Raw genomic sequence first — 17870 nt, 5'->3', positions numbered from 1 at the left:
CTATTGCCCAATTGCACCAGCAGTTTTGGCCTTAAGGCTAGCTATCTTTGTGGCATCAAAGACAAACCTCCATGTGGTGCATTTTTGAGCCAGGGAATTCACGTTGGACTTAGGCTTGATGGGCAAATCTCTAGATGGCAACAAAGAACCTCCAATGAATTTCGAGAGCGCTACTTCACCATATCCACGACTAATGGCTGTCCAACTTTGGAGAAATGTGAAGAGAGATGTTGCGTCGATGATCTTGTGTGAAGGGCATACAGCCATGGCAATTCCTTCACAGCTAAAGGCAGTGAGTTGAATAAGCAACATAGAATCCAAGGCTAATGGTGTGGTATAAGGATCAATGATGGAACTAAAATGACTTAGCAACTCAATATTAGGTTGGATAAGGAAGTCCACAAGTGGGCAGCTAACTTGAGCTTCCACAAAATAAGTCCCTTGGTCATTGCACTCAATGGTGGCAACGTCTTTGAGACAGCCAGCCATTGGATAGAAGTGAACCAAGGTTTTAGATAGTTTTGTAGGCGAAAAGATCGTTCCAAGACTTGAGAGGTGATACTTCCTTTTTCATTGGGCTTTGAGGGGTAGAAGAAAATGGTTGAACTATATAATGGTGGAACGATTTGGTCCAAAAGAGAGAGCCTTAAGGTTCTTTGTTGCTGAGGAGTTGGGATTAATGGTTTAACGAACTTTCTTGAGATGATTTTTGTCTCCATTTTCCCTTTTGGGTTGCACTTCTGGTTTTCTACCTTGAATTTGCTCTTTCATAAACTTATACATTTATAAGCCATAGTTTTCAAACTCGGACCATTCAAAGAACTGGTAAATGAAGAGGTTCAAGGTTTTTAAGAATGGACTGAGGTTCAACTGAAGTCGAACTGTGATGATATCATAATTAATTTATTAATTAATTAAAATAAAATAAAAGTATTAAATTTTTAAATATTAGCAAAATTTACTAAAAATATCTTAAATATTGAAACAAATTTCACTTAAATTTTCATGATATTATGAGGTTAACATAAAATAATACATTATAAGGTTAATAAAAAATAGTAAACATAAATAAGCATAAAAAGAAATTTTTATAATAATCCTTCAAGAGAAATCATTTCAAGCTTTTAAAATAAATTCATAAATTGCATAGGTATTATTCTTAAATAAAAAGTTAATTTAGCAATGAAAAAAAATTTAGTAATATTTAATATGTTTTACAAAGATGACATAGATGTTTAGAAACTATAAACCATGTAAATTTAATATAAATTTGATAATACTGCATATTAGCTCCCAAAAAGGGCACTTGGTCCGTTTGTCATGGCTTCAGTCTTAGTGCTTACATGGTGAGAGAGCTTAGATTCGGAGCCTGGTAAGAACATTTTTCTTTAATTTTAATTTCCAAATAAGTTCTATTCTATGAACCGGCCTACGGTTCAAACGGTTATAAGGGTTGAACCCTGATTCATATGGTTCTCTCAAAATTCATGAATACTTGGTTCTCATAGTTAAAAAACCGAATTTATTACCGGTTCACAGTTAATCCAGTCGGACGGGCCAACCCGGTTTAAAAACCATGGTATAACCATAGCTTTGGATGATTTCAACATATGTATGTGTGTGTGTATAATTAAATAAAAAAAAAACTTTTAATTTTTATTTTTATTTTTATAAAGAATGACAACTATAGCTTTGAACGAGTGAGTGTTCATACAATTGGGAAAAACAAAAAATTGCGCCTTTGATGAGAGTCAAGTTCTGAGTAGCTCTCACTTGCGTGGAGTTGGTAATCCATCATTTTCATGAGAGAGCCAAATAGTTATCAGACAAAGAGATGTTTGGAAGAAACAAATAATTCCATTAGTTATTCACAAAAAAATCTATCCATGATATGCCTCTCCTTCCTCAGGTAACAAAAAATCTATGCCTTTTTTTGGGGTAAGGCGGCGGGGGCTTGGTTTCTTGACAAAGTCAACTATGCTAATCATTTTCCAAGGTGGCGTTTTATTATTATTATTATTATTTTAAAGAGAAGAAACTTTTATTGCAAAAACAAATAGAAACTACGAACAAAAACTGCAACCTAGCCTCATCCAAGATAATGCAAGCAAAACTTGAAGAGTAATGTATGATAAAGATTCTACTCTAACTTAATCTAAGTATATATGCATGTGAAACTCCCTTCTAGAGACTTGAACCCTTGTTCTTACCCCTCCCTCCATCACTACTACCACCACCCCATCCCATTAGCACTTAATACTTACAAAGTTACCATAGCGTCAAAAGTGCACAATTGTATATCCTTAGTTCTTAAATATTATTTCTCCTTATTTTATCTATATATGACTTTTTTTTTTTTTTTTTGAGAATCATCTATATATGACTCCTTCATTTTATTTTTCCCATTTTATACTTCCTTCTGAATTTTGGGCTTGTTAACCAGAGAATTTTGGTTTTGAGTTTCTGAAATTGCTCCTCTATAAAGAAACTCATGAAGCTCTTTACATATGTAAGCTTCTTCAGCCTAATTTTGTGGCGTTGGGTCTTCTCTTTGAATGATATCTAACTGTTTTCAAATAAGGGTCACCTGTAATAGCTCATGGCTTGGCCCGGTAGCCTACTGGCCCACCAGGCTAATTGTCAACCTAACCCAGTATTGTTGAGGCACATAAGTAGCCTACTAGCTTAATGGAGCAGGCCATGGGCCAACCCAATAACTCAGAATTTATAACAAGATAATTTGGAAGAATCACAGTCAAATTTGAAATATGAGAGAAAAACTTTAAAATCCCACACTTAATCACTAGAATACTTGAAGTAAATGTATTAAATTATGCTTATGAAATATATATTTTCCTAGTAGTCAAGTAACTTTGATTTGTTTAAAAATAATAATAATAACATTTGGACATTTTTTTAATTAAAATGTAGAAAAGAAATAGATAAACCTTTAATTTGAAAAATTAAATAGATTTTGATCGTAAAAAAAGATGTAAATAAGCTTTAATTCTTTCTATTAAAAAAACATTGATTCCCACCTATAAAAGAAAGAAAAAATGATTCTTTTCTTAGAAAAATATTTTACTGTTGGCTATGCTCCACTAATGGCCAAAGGAATTCAGATTTTTTTTCAAGTTGGGATGTAGACATTTTATTGTGAAGCAACTATCCTCACTCTAATATTTTAAACAAAATAAATTAATTATTTTCTTAATAATGATACAACTAGGAATTCAATTTGTTTTTTTCAAGTTGAGATTTAGACATTTTGTAATGATGCAACTACCCTCACTCTAATATTTTTTATAATATATATATTCATAAATACATCAATTTACTTATTTATTCCAATCAATACAAGTTAATCAATAGTCTTTATTTTCAACCAATAATCAATAGTTTTTTTTAAAGTATATTTAATTGATCAATGTGACAATTTGTGATTTGTGTTTTGTAATACAATATAGAGAAGTTTTCTTCTAAAAAAAATATATAGAAAAGTATTACATCTACAACATTTTCACAAACAAATGTGGTTAGTTATTATTTATAGGATTGATATCGGGTTGAATCGGTTTTACTGCCACCCGCAACTCGACCCGATAACAATCGGGTTTATCAGGGAGAAACTCGACCCAACCCAAAAAGTACAGGTCTCAAGTCGGGTTGGGTGGTCGGGTATTGGGTCAGGTCTATCTTTTCTTTTCTTCTTTTTTTCCCCAAATTTTGTGAAGATGAAACTGTGAAAGGCCTAAAGAAACATTGAAATAGCCACCACTTTAATGAGCTATTAATGGGGACAAAAATTACTTACCCTATTACTCATACTTGTTGTCATGGTTTTATTTTTATTTTTAAACTTCCATGTTTGAAGGATCTCCACTTTTTATGATATTAAATGTTAATTCCTTTTTCTTTATCGGGTCATGCTAACAAATGTCCTTAAGGCATTGGTTAACAATACAATTTAGGAAAGTTTTGACACCATTTTTATGAGAAATGAAAAAAACTGTTAAAACATTAATTGTTTTATTTTCTTTTCCCATAAAAACTTTCTTTAAATGGATTATTAACCAATGCCCTAAAAGCATTCATTAACATTTCCCTTCTTTATCAAGTTAATGCATGTCTGTTTAGGCAGTATTTTATTGAAATTATTTTACTAATTTAGTGATTTACATTAATGTGAAAAATTAAATTCAATAATTTATTTATTGTTGTATAGGCTTAATGGTCGTGATTTCTTGATTAAGCAACAAACTTTTTCAATTTTTTTCCTTGTGTACATCTTGACCCGCTCCTCATTGAATGAAAAAAAATAAAATTTACCATTTTTGTTTACATCAGCACTAGGCTTAGTTTGGAAATATACTTTCCAATAAGAAACAAAATCTTCGATATAATTAGGACTGAAAATATTTTTTAAACAACAATTTGACTTTCCCTATGGAAAATATTATTGTTAAGAGTTACTCCTTTTTGTAAATTCCAATTATTTTATTATCATTTTAACCTTCATTTGGATGGAAAGTATTGTCATTAGAAAATTATGCTACAATAAACTAAATTATGCTAAAAATTATATTTGGAAATATTGCAAGAAAAGACCATTACTATTTAAATAAAAGCAATATATAAAAACAACATTTGAAAGTTTCAGGAAAATATCAAATAGGTTAGTTTGTATTTAAATATAACTTTTACAATTTCTTGATTAGGCAAAAAAGTGTCATTTGGTGAAATGAAGGGAATTGACTAACTTTGTATGTATTCTAGTCTTATCTAAGAATAGAAGCAAATAGGTTAGTTTGATGCAACATTAGTACATTCCGTGGCAAACACAAAATATTAATAAGTTGTAACGACTTGCTTTACAAATTAATGTCTTATTTTCTCTAGCTTTACAAATTTAGTTGATCTAAAACATAAGCTAAGTTGTGGGTTCCAGTTAACTCAGCTGGTAAAATCTCTGATGGTTGTATAAGAGATCTGAGGTTTAATCCCTGCCTACACCAAAAACTGATTGGTGTTTTGGTCTGATAATAAAGAGCTATTATCAGGAGCGGACGCCATAGGTTGAAACTCTCTAAAAAAAAACATAAGCTAAGTCAAATTCAATTTATTTTTATCTCATGCATATACTAATATATATTGAAAGTCATTAAGAGCTTTGTAATTTTGTTAAAAATTATATTTGGAAATATTGCAACAAAAGAACATTGCTATTTAAATAAAAACAATATATAAAGTCAACACTTGACATTGAAAATTACAAAAAAAATATCTATTAAAAATATTAAATAGTAGAGTTTATATATGGAAACTCATTAAAAACTGTTGAAAACACCCTTTAAACAATAAATTAAGAATATTAAATTCCATTACCCAATTAGGTGCTAAGTCTGACAAACGAGTATGGAATAGTGGAATATGTATTATTTTCTTTATCATTTTCTCATTTGTTTCTATCATCATAAATACAGTCCTATTTTCTCTAGCATAACCAAAAAAAAAAACACCACACTAAACATGACCTATACATATAGAGTAGCCTAGAGAATCAGACACATTTACATATCTCTCTCTCTCTCTTCTTTTTTGAGGGGAATCTCCCTCTCTTGGGTCTGTGTCATATTGTTACTAAATATAGTACAAGATTCTCAACCATAGTTTCGTGCTTGTCTGATACATTAGTTGTGTTTTTTTTTTTTTAAAAGATCAGTCGGTTGGACCCGAAACCGACCCGAACCCAAGATAGACCCGAATAATGGACACAAACCCAACCCAAGCATCCATTCAACCTGCCCAAGACCCTTCGGGTTGGCTGGGTCTATGCTCAGCCTTAATTATTGGTTATAATTTGAATTTATCATTAAAATTACTTTTTTACCCACCAATAACAACCAGTAATAACCTGCCATTTAGGATTTGTTGTAAAAATATTGTGGATCACATTTCTTTACAATATTACTATAGTTTATAATTAAATTTTATAAGCTATTGAAGCCTCGTTAAAAACTCACGGATAGCCCATTAGATCCGACCAATAAGGCCCAGCCCGCTAAAAATAAACAAATTAGGTATTGCCACAGGTCCATGGGTACGGATTTTCACTTCCAGCCTATAGTCAATAGCCCACTAGGCACATGGGCCAAGTAAAAAGAAGCCCGGCCCATTGCTGACCCTTATTCCCAAGTACTTTTTCATGTTTGCAGGTTGCCAAAATAGTGTCCTTGTTCCAAGTTTTCAAGGCTGTTTTTCAAGCTATTTTCTTTCATAGTCTAAATTTTGGAGAACCTTGCACTGTGATTTCCTTGTTTTACTACTAGAAGACTAGTATCATCTCTAATCCACATCCCAATTAAAAGGACGAGGAACTACCGCTTGTTCCGTTTCAGTGTTTAAATACTATAGGAGAGTGCTATGAAGCAAAAGAGGGAATGAGCCTAAGCCACCGGCCATTAACAAAGCTCCCGTTGCTACCAAAATGTTACAAAAATCTCTATATCCAACCATACTGACAATACTACTCAAATCTAATCCCATAACCACAATCCAGAACCCATCCAAGCCACCAAAAATTATCCAAACATCATCATTTACATGGACACAACACAATTGCTCCCACTTGCCCACACAGCTTACTAAGCATCAAAACCCACACTTGGCTGAAACCCGTGAATTTCAAACATAAAAACCAAACCTCCTCAGAATTTCACCCACTCACCCCCTCAGCTGAAACCCATACTGCCAGGCCCAACAAACAACACTAACCCAATTAAACAATAGTCAACGGCTCTCACTCACAAAACCCAGTAGCTACTGCTTGTATTTACTTAAAAACTCAAACAAAATTCTCCATAAAAGAATTAATGTCATTTTCACCTAGGGTGCTCAACAGATCCACAAAACCGATCCATATGTCTGATCTGGCCCAACCTGAAAGTTGACAAGCAGTTTCGACGAGGTGGAAGGGTGGGTAGCAGGTTTGGAACCCAAAAAACTACTGGCTCTCTGGGTGGCGGGTCTAATACAAAATTCACCTGAAATAATATACCTGTGTTTTTGTCCCTGAAACTTAATAGGAGTTGACGAAAGACCAAAATGTAGAACATTTTAAAGTTTCAACGAACGAGAATATAACCTTTTGAATTTGAAAGACAAAAATAGAATCTGTGCTACTTTTTTTTTCCCCCCACAGAACTCCTATCTTTCAGTTTTCACTTTTCCAAAGCCCTCCCCCTCCTTGGCCAAATGGGGATTCAACAAAGGTTGTCTTTATCACTACTACAAGAACAAAACCGACTCTCTGGATCACAACATAGAGCAGAGTTCCAAAAGATGTGCTTGCGTGCTAGGAAGAGTGGGAACAGGGATGCTGAAGTTTAATGGACTATAAATAGATAAACTGGAAGGGGGAAGCGTCAAGAGCATTACCACTAAACTAGCAACGGCAACTACTCTCTACAATATGTGGAGAGAACAGAATGATAGAGGAAGAAATCTTGAAAACAATTACAAATGATGTCATGTATTGACTACTGCAAAAGAAGAAATTTAAGAGCTCATTTCAGAATAAAGTCATCTGGTTCATTAGGTGGTCGGCAATCCCCTGCTGCATAAATTTAGCAGTAAAGCACTTATCAAAAAGAAAATAAGTTTAGCAGTTAAGCTGTGTTTGTAAGATAACGGGGTGCTTTGTTAGTTTGACTAGGTTTGGTCTACTGCGTTCTAAATAACAGCTATCGTATCACATTGCTTATGTACTTCTACAAAATTTGATATCTAATAACACACAGATAATGTAAATCATCAAAGTTGCAATTAAAAAATCTCAAAGAGGTTCTACAGCTCCGCACCTGGTAAGTCCTAAATTCTGCAAAAGCTATTAAAAGAAACATGATCTAATGTAGCCTCTTCTCCTAATTAGGTTATCCAACCTATTATCAATCCAATCTGTGAAAGGTAAACAATCTGAAAAAATAATAATAATAATAAAAATCTACATTTTTTATTTTTACACTATTACATATGAAAGGGTAAAATCATAATAAGATCATTAATATTTTAAAGAATGAAATGGATTTTTTGCATAAAAGAGGTTCTGCCATCTCACAAGCATTTCTTTCACAAACTAAGAATTAGACCAATAAGAGTTTCACAAATCATGCAAGAGACAAAGCTACCAAAATGTCAAGCCTCAAGAATAGTTACAACAATGCCAACCATGATTAGGCGCTTTTCATTGAACAAAAGATAATCAACCTGAAACTTCCAACATAAATGTACAAGCCAATATGAACTACTAATTCTAACCTGAAAGGTTTGGCATATTTGAACTGATCTTACATACTACAAAAAATGGAAGACTGCATTTTCTCTGAAGAGATTAATTCAATCTTTGATATCCAAATGGCCTGGGTAAAACCATAACATAATTTAGTCAAGGCACAATGTGACAACATGTAAAGAATCTACAACAGAAAGTGTTCAGAGATAGGTTAAATGACAATATTATTGTAACTCAGGCCAAAGGAAAGATCGTGAAACTGTACATACTACATAGGAAAAACATAGTTCCCAAATAAAATCCAAACCACTCTTACAAAACCTTCAAGCACAATATGCCAATCAAAGTCTGCAAGGAATGCAAAGACATTATTTTTTTTTCTTTTATTCTTTTTCCAACAGGATGTCCAAGGTTCTTTGAGAGCATGATCGATCCCAAGATATGCAGTCCCATCACACATTCCCCAGGCAATTATACAGATAAACTCCAATGGGCAACCTCATTAATAAAAAGAGAAAAAAGAAAAATACAATCTGATAAAAAGAAAAGGTGAGAAATCCCAATGGGTAGAACCAAAGGGAGAGTTAAATGCTAGTGAGGAGGGTCAAAACTCAAGACCCCATATTGAGAACCCATGAATTCGAGGAACCACTAAACTAAAACCATATTGAGGTTAGTGGGAAAAGCAACAAGTCTCATGACATAAAAATTAACAGCTGCCCTTCAGTTCTTAACAAGCATGCCAATTTTTGGAATGGCATTCTCAAATTCTCGTACTCTTCAAGATTTGAATCTATTACTGTAAAATTCTTAAATGAACTCAGCAACGACAATGAAGCCCAAGTCATTTACGTGACTTGCTAGGCATTTTAACAAACATTTAACGAACACACTAATAACTAAAGAAGCTATCACGCCGAGCAAATAAGGCACCTGCTCAGGGAAGAAACGACGGAGCAGTAGATGTTGTTGGGGTTGCGGAAGAGGTCGGCGGAGGCTCAGTTCGGAGTTCTTTGACGACGGCAGCGAGTGACTCCGGGTTGAGACCGAGGTCGCAGAGAGCTATGAGGACGGAGAGGGTGTGGCGGTCGAGCCCAGTGTCGAGAATGTTCGACATGTGGAATGCAAGGTCGAGTGACTCCCTCGCCGTTCGAGCAGCCTCCGGATCCATTGATCTCTTTCTCGAACAACAACCTATTCGAATTGGACCCCACTTGCCTCCAATTGAACAGTGTCACAAAGATATTTGGGACCTTAAAAAGTTTGAAATCGATCTGAAATTTTTAGGGGAATTCGAAGTCCTAATGCTTGGTGGAGCTCTCAAGTCTCAATAGGAGACTGGGGTTCGAGTAATCTAAAATAAAAAAATGCTTAAAGTAAATCTTTCTGCAACGGTATTGAAAAAAAATAGTACTATAATTTTTTTTTCTTTATGCAAATTACATTTTAAACCCTATAAGGCTATAAGGTGGTTTCAATTTTCAAATTAAGCCATATTGGGGGAAAAGTTTGAAATTAGATCCTCAAGCTTAAATGAATTTCAAAATTTATAAGCTTCTAAAGGTGATAGTTGACGTTACAGTTTGTACTATCGCTCTGTTTGTTTCAGCATCAACATTTTCTGAAAAATTGTTCATTTTTCAAAGAGCATTTTCTAGAAAACTATATCATTTTCCAGTATTTGGTAACGACCTTGAAAATGAGTTTGAGAATGTTTTCTGGTGTTTGGTATGCAAATTTTTATTTTTATTTCTTATATTTCTTGTGTAATTTAAAACATGTGTATTATGTAAACTAACTAATGTAATCAATATTAAAAAAAAAAAAAAACCAAGGATGAATTTGGTTTTCGTACAAAAATTTTGACAATAGATACAATAAAAATTAGTTGTCAAATTTTCATGATCTTTACCACTCATTTTACTTATATATATATGGACAGGAACGTCCACACACACACACACACACACACACATTTATATATATATATATATATATATATATATATAAACCATTTGCCTATATACATAAAATTGACAGAAGAATACATCTTTAATAAGTACAAAATAACAATAATTTTTCATTGTCTACTCTTTTTGCTAGTACACTAATTATTAAGCAATGAGGGGAAAAAAATTCACTCAAAGAACTGTGTTATAAAGGGGGAGAGAAATATGGAGAGAGAGTGAGGGAGAGAGATCTATGGAAGAGGAGAGACCAGAGTGAGTGATAGTGAGGGTGTGAGGAAAGAAAAAGAAAAGGGAAAAGAGAAAGAGTGAGAGTGAGAGAGCGTACTGTGAGATAGAGATTGTTTTCCAAAATTTTTTTTGGAAAACAAGCTATAAAAAACAAGCCTTATTTTTATTTAGATTTTCCATTAACTAAAGATAGTTTTCCGTTGATCAGTTTTTTTTTGTGCTACCAAACACTGGAAAATGTGGAAAACTATCTTTACAGAAAGTTTTCCAGCAAAACAAACATACCGTATAATTGGTTATCAGGATAATGAGAGTCAACTGTCCTTCTATTCCTATAAATAATTTCACAACTCAACTCACTACATGGTCATGACAAAATGAATTGACTAAAATCTTCAACAAAATTCAAATAATAGCATGAACCATTTATTGGAGCAATTGGGTAAGGTCCTCCCATCAACAAATAATAATTCCAAAGGAGATCTAGATTTAGAATCAAACGACAAAAAATGGAAGTATTTCATTTCTGACAAAAGGAAGTTTGAATCAAGAAATATTACTAAGGCTACGTTTGGTTGGACGGTAAATCAATTCCGGACGGAAAATCATTTCAAGGGAAAATATTTTCCCGTAAAGAAAATGTACTCAGGCTGTTTGGCTGCACCATGGAAAATAAGGCAGAAAACAAATTCCACTGTTTGGCTGCCTCGAAATTCGTTTTACTGTATTCATTTTCCCATGTTTGGTTTGTTCACACATTTTATGGAAAATATGAAATGCATTTTACAAATAAAAACCTGCATTGCCTAGATGAACCTGTAATAGCACAAAAATAATCATCCACTTCAACATTTGCAAAAAGCATCACAAAAATAATCATCGACTTCAACATCAACAAAAAGCATCCGAATATACCTATAATATTTATATCAAAACGCACATAATGTACTTTCACCATTAGCATTACAAGTCCATGGTGTACAAAATTGATACCTACACGTGGTATCTGAACAGTACACATGTGCCCTACATGCTTAAAGTCATCATACATAACTTGGGCAATTGTATCGTCCCAATAATACAAAAGAGTTCACATCCTACAGGTTACAAATACATACATAGGCTGCTTACCGATAATACAATTGTCACATATATAATACAATGTTAGGATCATACTAGTACTACATCACACACAATCCCTAAAACTGCTACCATCACAATCAACACTAAACAGACAAGTCAAAGTCGAGTGAACAAATAACTATCCATCCAAAGCTTCCTCAGCTTAGCATTCTTGGCCAGAAATCCCCTAGCTGCCTTCTTATTTTCACACAGATGGTCAAAGGCAGTTGCGAGCATATCTTCACTATACCCATCCGCCGCTATAGCCATCACCTCAGAGTAAAGACTATTAAAATCAACGGGCCCCCGGTTGATTTCTTTCAAGGCCACAACAATTTCCTTAAGCTGATTAGACAAATCAGTCCAAACACTATCATCAGAGGGAGGTGCACGACCTCTTTTGCGGGACTTCGAAATTGTGGACCCAGTGGTGGATGATTCTACCACATTCTTCCCCTTATCCACCACACCCTCCTCCCCATTATCAGCCACCATCTCAATGCTCTCTACATTGTCTTGCTCTATGTCAATATCAACATATGACTTAGCAAAGCTTCCTGTGGCCAAATCCTTACCCACTACAATGGCCAACTCATCATACATCTCTATCTTCTTGTTCAAAAAATCAGCATGCTTACGATGCGCCTGTAAGGGAGAAAGGAACATACAATAACAATGCAATGATCACTTCACTCATAAATTCAATATTCAATTCAATATAGATGTCATTAGATGATTTATGTGAATGATAAAGAAAAATAAAGAAGCTATTATTACCACAAGAGACATAATTCATGATTTATGGGATAAGAACAATAGAAAATACAATGCACAAATGCTAACACTAGATTTTACGATAGATCCTCACATGAAAGTTAAATTTGAAGAGCAATGGAATCCTAAAAAGAATGACACTATAATTTTTATATAAAGAGGGTACTAAGTCAGCCTTGTCTTGTTCTCAATTCATAGATTATAAAAGCCAAAAAAATATATTATCATTTATATTAAGAAAATATAGTTGAAAGCCATACCATAACTTCCTCTTGGTACGTCTTCGCATCGCACATGATCATTTTTAAGCTATCATCCCAATCGAACCCACTCTTCTTTTGAAGAGTTTGAATGGTAGTCCACATTGTCCTCAAAGTACGCAACCGATTCTCAACATACGAGGGGTGGCACTTGACCCTAAACTGTTCAGATATCGCCTTGGCGACAGTAGCGAAGGAACCGGGCTTAAAAGTGTTTGAGGGCTTGTTGCCCTTCGTGGCCTCTTCGGCAAGTACAGTTAGCATCGTCGTGTGCATTGGCGGTAACCATCGGAATTGCTTACTACCCACATTTTCTTTCCCTTTCGACATTACTACATATGATAATTGCATAGTGAGACTAGCATTTAAACAATCCAAGGAGCATTTACAAATTACTGTGCATATGAACAACAAATCAAACACACATACAATCACGATTATAGATGTGTACAACAGAACGAAACAACTACTGGAAATAACAATGTATTGTTGAAAATAATGATCCTTACACCACCAGAAGTCTACATTAAATAGATTGAGCATATAGAAAACAAGAATACAGTACATATGACAATCATATAAATCTAAATAAAGTTCTACTCTCCACTCCTGGTATAATCAAACCACATAGCTTAGCATATCTCATCTCTCTTAGCATTCCACACTCTACTGTCTTCAACGGAGTCCCAACGTGACTGTGTTTCTTGTTGAGAGCCACTACCCTTTACTTGGTTCATTGCAGCTTCCATAATATAGTCAGCAGGATCAACCCCCATAATGTGATTATGAATCACACAACATGCTAACACTACTTTCACTTGGGTTTCAAAAGACCAAAATGGTTCTGCATCCAACACTCGAAAACGTTTCTTCAACACTCCAAACCCTCACTCAATGGTAGTTCTCAAGGAAGAGTGTCGGAGGTTGAACAATTCTTGTTCATTCTCAGGAGGACGATCACTAAACTCTTTCAAGTGATGTCGCACACTCCAATAGGGTGACAAAATTTCATTTTTATTACCATACCCAGCATCACCAAGATAATACTTACCTACATATGTTCAAAAATAAAACCAAATCACTACTATGCTTAGAAAAATGTACAAAATTTATTAAAATAATAAACTCAAAAGGTGAAATAATCCTATAATATTTGAGGGAATTGAAAATCCCCTTGGCCTAGCAAATGCATCATTTAACACACGTGAATCATGTGCACTGCCTTCCCATCCAGCCAATACATAAGTGAACTTCAAGTCAAAACTAATGGCAACTAACACATTTTGCGTGGTTCCACCTTTGCGACCACAAAACCTTCCTTGTATCTCAGGTGGCACAGATGCACGAACATGTGTACCATCTATCGCTCCAACATAATCCTAATTTCGACAAACATAATGATTTGAAATTACACAAATCTTCACAATTTACACATGTACACAAGTCGCAATATTTACCTTAAATTATGGGTAGAACCTTCTGCTATCCCTTATCTCTGGGGGTGTATCTTCACTAGACAATCTTATTAGAGCTCTATATAATTTCAGGACCCCCTAAAGACGACGTTGAAGTATCTATGGACAGTCTCAGTCAATCTATGGAATCGACTACCAATTACACGAAACTTCACATTATGACCAATAATGTGTAAAAAAATTAGCACTTGCTCCGTAACGGACATGTGCGTAGTAGGGCATATGTGCTCCCCCTCAGTGAGGATGTGAAATAAGTGGTGGAAAGCTATAGGCTTCATCCTAATTTGACTAACATAAAGTCTCTCACTTCCATGCAGAATACTATTTATGTAATGCTCTCTTTTGACTGCATGATTAACATAAGGCGCCCTAGGCAGTCATCTACGTCGCAATTTCCTTACCAATGCAACCCCCACAAGGAGGACAGATGCAACTGAGGCAAGAACTACTGCTTTGGTTTTTTTCTTCATCTAAAATATCACAAACACTGTGGTCTAAAAGGTATGCAAACAAGCATGATATTGATTACACAGGATATAAAAACAGCCAAACAGTAAAACAGCAGAGCACACCCTGTCAACCAACACAACACCCATGATCTCTAACACAATCAGTATATACAGTCATGCTCAAAGTTTGTTAAACAATCCAAATTCAAATAAATGTTATAACAAGCCCAATCCAAGATCAAGGAAAAAAACACAACTATTGTGGCAAGCTGTCCATAATATTCACAAGGTGCCATATTCATTGATCAACCTGTTCACAAATCACAGTCATAACGAGTACCAAAATTTATGCACATATATTTCTGTATTGCCAAAGCCATCAACAAGGTACACAACATAATACCATCACATTCAATATTTTATTGTGTACAAACCAACCAATTCCTAAACATTCAAGCAATCTGTAGTATTTTTATTTATTTTTTATTTTTTGGACAAGTGAGATCAAAACCATTAGGAGAAGCATAAAATGTTTAATTCCCCTTTAAATAATAATCTACTATATTAACCATACCCCTATTTTAAGTGTCTAAACATTTTCTGGCTAAACAATAGAATACCCATCAACAAAGACATCAAGAAAAGCACTAATTGAACTTTAACACCAACAAAACACATTGCATTCCTATTTTTGTATAATTGTAAGACTGGCAAAATTTAATTTCTGAAATCAATAATTAAATAAATAACTAGATAATTAAAAAAAGTAAATAAATAATTAATATATGTATTTAATTAAATAATCTAATATATATATAGATCGGTTCAACCCCTGAGAGTAGCATTTGTAGAGGGTGGGTTGGAGGTGTGGATCGGGTTTTGTAGAGGGTGGGTTGGAGGTGGGTGGATTGGGTTTTGTAGAATGGGTTGGAGGTGTGTGGGTCGGAGGTGGGTGGATTGGGCTTTGTAGAGTGTGGGTCAGAGGTGTGTGGGTCAGGTTTTGTAGAGTGGGTCGAAGGTGTGTGGGTCGGCTATTGTAGAGGCTGGGTCGGACTGTGAAAGGAAGAGAAACAATGGAGGAAACTCACCATGGGAGAGTGGCGGCGCTCGTCGGACTGTGGGTGAAGCTCGGATTGGCGTGAGGGAGATGGTTGAGCTCGGACTGGCGTGAGGCAGAGAGTGGAGCTCGACTGGAGTGAGGGAGAGTGCGAGAAGCCGAGAGTGCGTGAGAGGCGAAAATGAGAGATGGAAATGAATTGAAAGTAAAATAGAAAGGGAAATTGTTTTACGGGTGGGAAGGTGTATTTTACGGTCAATGGAAGTGATTTTCAGTTTGACCAAATTTTCAGTTGTTGCCAAACACACGCAAATGCGTAAAATATTTTATGAAACTTATTTACTGTCCAACCAAACGCAGCCTAATTCACAATGTATTATGTGAATGGCTAGGTGTCCAAATCTATTATCCCAGTCAGGGAGTGAAGCTCATTCGGCAGCAACATAAGAAGTATAGGTTCGACGAGTGGAAGATGATGAAAAGAAAGAGTAAAGGCCAATATTGAATATTCCTAGTTCTTATTTGAAAATAAAAGTAAGGGAAGAGCCGATGTCAATGTGAGTGATAGTCAAACTTGTGCATCTCCCTTATGTACTTGATCCTTGCCATTGTACTCTCTTTAGATTGCATATTCAAATTGCTTATATCAGGTATGAGATGGTTTGTGACTCCAGTATCAGGGTACAAATTTAGGTTAGAAGATGATTATGGACCAATATGAAAGTAGCCATGTGAGAATTCCTAGTCTTACCATGATAAATTGAACTAATTGTGGTATTTAGGTATAAATCGTGTGACAAGCTCTGTTGCAAACATGACAAGCTTTGTGCATGATTTGAGTGATTTTTGGTGGTGGGACTTTCATTATGGAACTATGCATGCCACCGTGCACCCTTAGTGCGGTGGTCACTCCGTAAGGTATAAATACTTGTAAGGTGTGATGGGCAAGGGCTAGAATTCAAGTCTCCAAGAGAGAGCTTCACACACATATACACTTAAATTAGAGTAGAGTAGAAATTCTATCTTGTATAAAAAATTTTTATGGAACTAAGCATCAAAAACATTATGGTATTGTTCATCTGTTCTCGTGAGCAAGTAGTTACTCATTACGAGCAAGTAGTTACTCATTACTAAGTAATCCGTTGCAATAGGTTAGAAATTATGTATTTGTAATAGAGTCAATGGTGTATGTGGTTTTTTAAATTAATTCTTTTAGTTCTTTTTTTCAAATGCGGGGATTATTATTACATTCCTTAAGGTAAACACCTCTCTATATGTCTAATATTAAAAAAAAAAATATATATATATATATATATATATATATATATTCAGATGGTTTTGATGCAGTTTGGTCTAGATTTTACTAAAACCGCAACCGCAATTCTCGGTTTCTTGCTCTTCAAGTTTGTCTGTCTCAAGTGATTTCATTTAATTCATTGGGTCACATTTTTTTGGTAGCCCTAAAATATTAAATGATCAAAGCTATTAATAATTGGCTTACCTCCAATACTTTTTTTTTTAACTAGAATCTCTTTTTGTTTTTATGAGAAATTGACACATCTCCCACTAACTTAATAAAAGGTGAAGATTAAAACTCACTACCACTTGTCATTGTATATTTAAAACAAAAGGACATATCCAGTTAAAAAAGTACTAAAAGTAAGTCAAACTCTTAATTATGTTTTTTTTAAATAAATATATACAATAATCTTATGCATTATCTTTCTTAAACGTTGCTATTCTCCAACATTGACCCATGCATGGCAACAGTACTCCCATATAGGAATGGCAATGGGTCGGGTTCAGACAGGTTTCTTTATACCCGAACTTGTCCCGTTTAATAAACGGGTTTTTTTTAACCCCAAACCCGCCCCGTCAAGCCCCACCCAACCATGCCACCTTAGGCCCAATCTGTGGCCTAAACCATGGCCCAATAAAAAAAATAGTTTAAATCTTTAAGCAGTGTAGAACAGCATAACATGAATAGAAACCATCACAAGAGTGATGCAAAGCACAAAGATTCAGCTCAATAATATAGATTAGAGTCCAAGACCATAAATACATATCAAATTTTCATAATAATAATAAATAAAAAAACATATCATATCAGAGTCTAAGCTTGCTACTATTTTAACCCCTCCAAAAATAGAACCATGAAAAACCCTAACAGATCAAAGTCTAAAACCATAAATACAAATCAGATCTTTCATAAATAAATATATATAGACACACACACAAAAATTCA

The 17870-nt window shown here is 34.6% G+C and overlaps 3 protein-coding genes across 3 annotated transcripts; all 3 read right to left on the bottom strand.

The window, feature by feature from the left end:
• LOC142609151 (limonoid 21-O-acetyltransferse-like) lies at positions 1–489 on the bottom strand. Its single transcript, XM_075780770.1, has one exon. The coding sequence runs from the start codon at positions 487–489 to the stop codon at positions 1–3; it is 489 nt and encodes a 162-aa protein (XP_075636885.1).
• Positions 490–8217: 7728 nt separating this feature from the next.
• On the bottom strand, positions 8218–9613 carry LOC142609800 (mitotic-spindle organizing protein 1B-like). The gene is made up of 2 exons (XM_075781522.1): positions 9224–9613; positions 8218–8417 (listed from the first exon to the last, which is right to left on the bottom strand). The coding sequence occupies exon 1, from the start codon at positions 9459–9461 to the stop codon at positions 9228–9230; it is 234 nt and encodes a 77-aa protein (XP_075637637.1). The 5' UTR covers positions 9462–9613; the 3' UTR covers positions 8218–8417; positions 9224–9227.
• A 2114-nt stretch (positions 9614–11727) lies between these two features.
• LOC142609150 (uncharacterized) lies at positions 11728–13420 on the bottom strand. Its single transcript, XM_075780769.1, has 4 exons — positions 13310–13420; positions 13096–13165; positions 12645–12976; positions 11728–12255 (listed from the first exon to the last, which is right to left on the bottom strand). The coding sequence occupies exons 1-4, from the start codon at positions 13418–13420 to the stop codon at positions 11728–11730; spliced, it is 1041 nt and encodes a 346-aa protein (XP_075636884.1).
• Positions 13421–17870: the final 4450 nt, after the last annotated feature.

This window comes from Castanea sativa, chromosome 9 (genome assembly GCF_040712315.1).
Source record: "Castanea sativa cultivar Marrone di Chiusa Pesio chromosome 9, ASM4071231v1".
NCBI classification, from domain to species: domain Eukaryota; kingdom Viridiplantae; phylum Streptophyta; class Magnoliopsida; order Fagales; family Fagaceae; genus Castanea; species Castanea sativa.
The sequence above is the reverse complement of the archived record's forward strand: the minus strand, read 5'-3'. Positions and strand labels throughout refer to the sequence as shown.

What these genes read in the sequence shown, in the direction of transcription:
- LOC142609151 (XM_075780770.1), bottom strand. Translation starts at nt 489, where the DNA reads ATGGCTGGCTGTCTCAAAGACGTTGCCACCATTGAGTGCAATGACCAA.
- LOC142609150 (XM_075780769.1), bottom strand. Translation starts at nt 13,420, where the DNA reads ATGGGGGTTGATCCTGCTGACTATATTATGGAAGCTGCAATGAACCAA. An exon ending in ACTCCGTTGAAGACAGTAGA is followed by an intron (nt 13,166 to 13,309) that starts GTGTGGAATGCT and finishes TATTTAATGTAG; the next exon opens with ACTTCTGGTGGTGTAAGGAT. An exon ending in CGTACCAAGAGGAAGTTATG is followed by an intron (nt 12,256 to 12,644) that starts GTATGGCTTTCA and finishes TCTCCCTTACAG; the next exon opens with GCGCATCGTAAGCATGCTGA.
- LOC142609800 (XM_075781522.1), bottom strand. Translation starts at nt 9,461, where the DNA reads ATGGATCCGGAGGCTGCTCGAACGGCGAGGGAGTCACTCGACCTTGCA.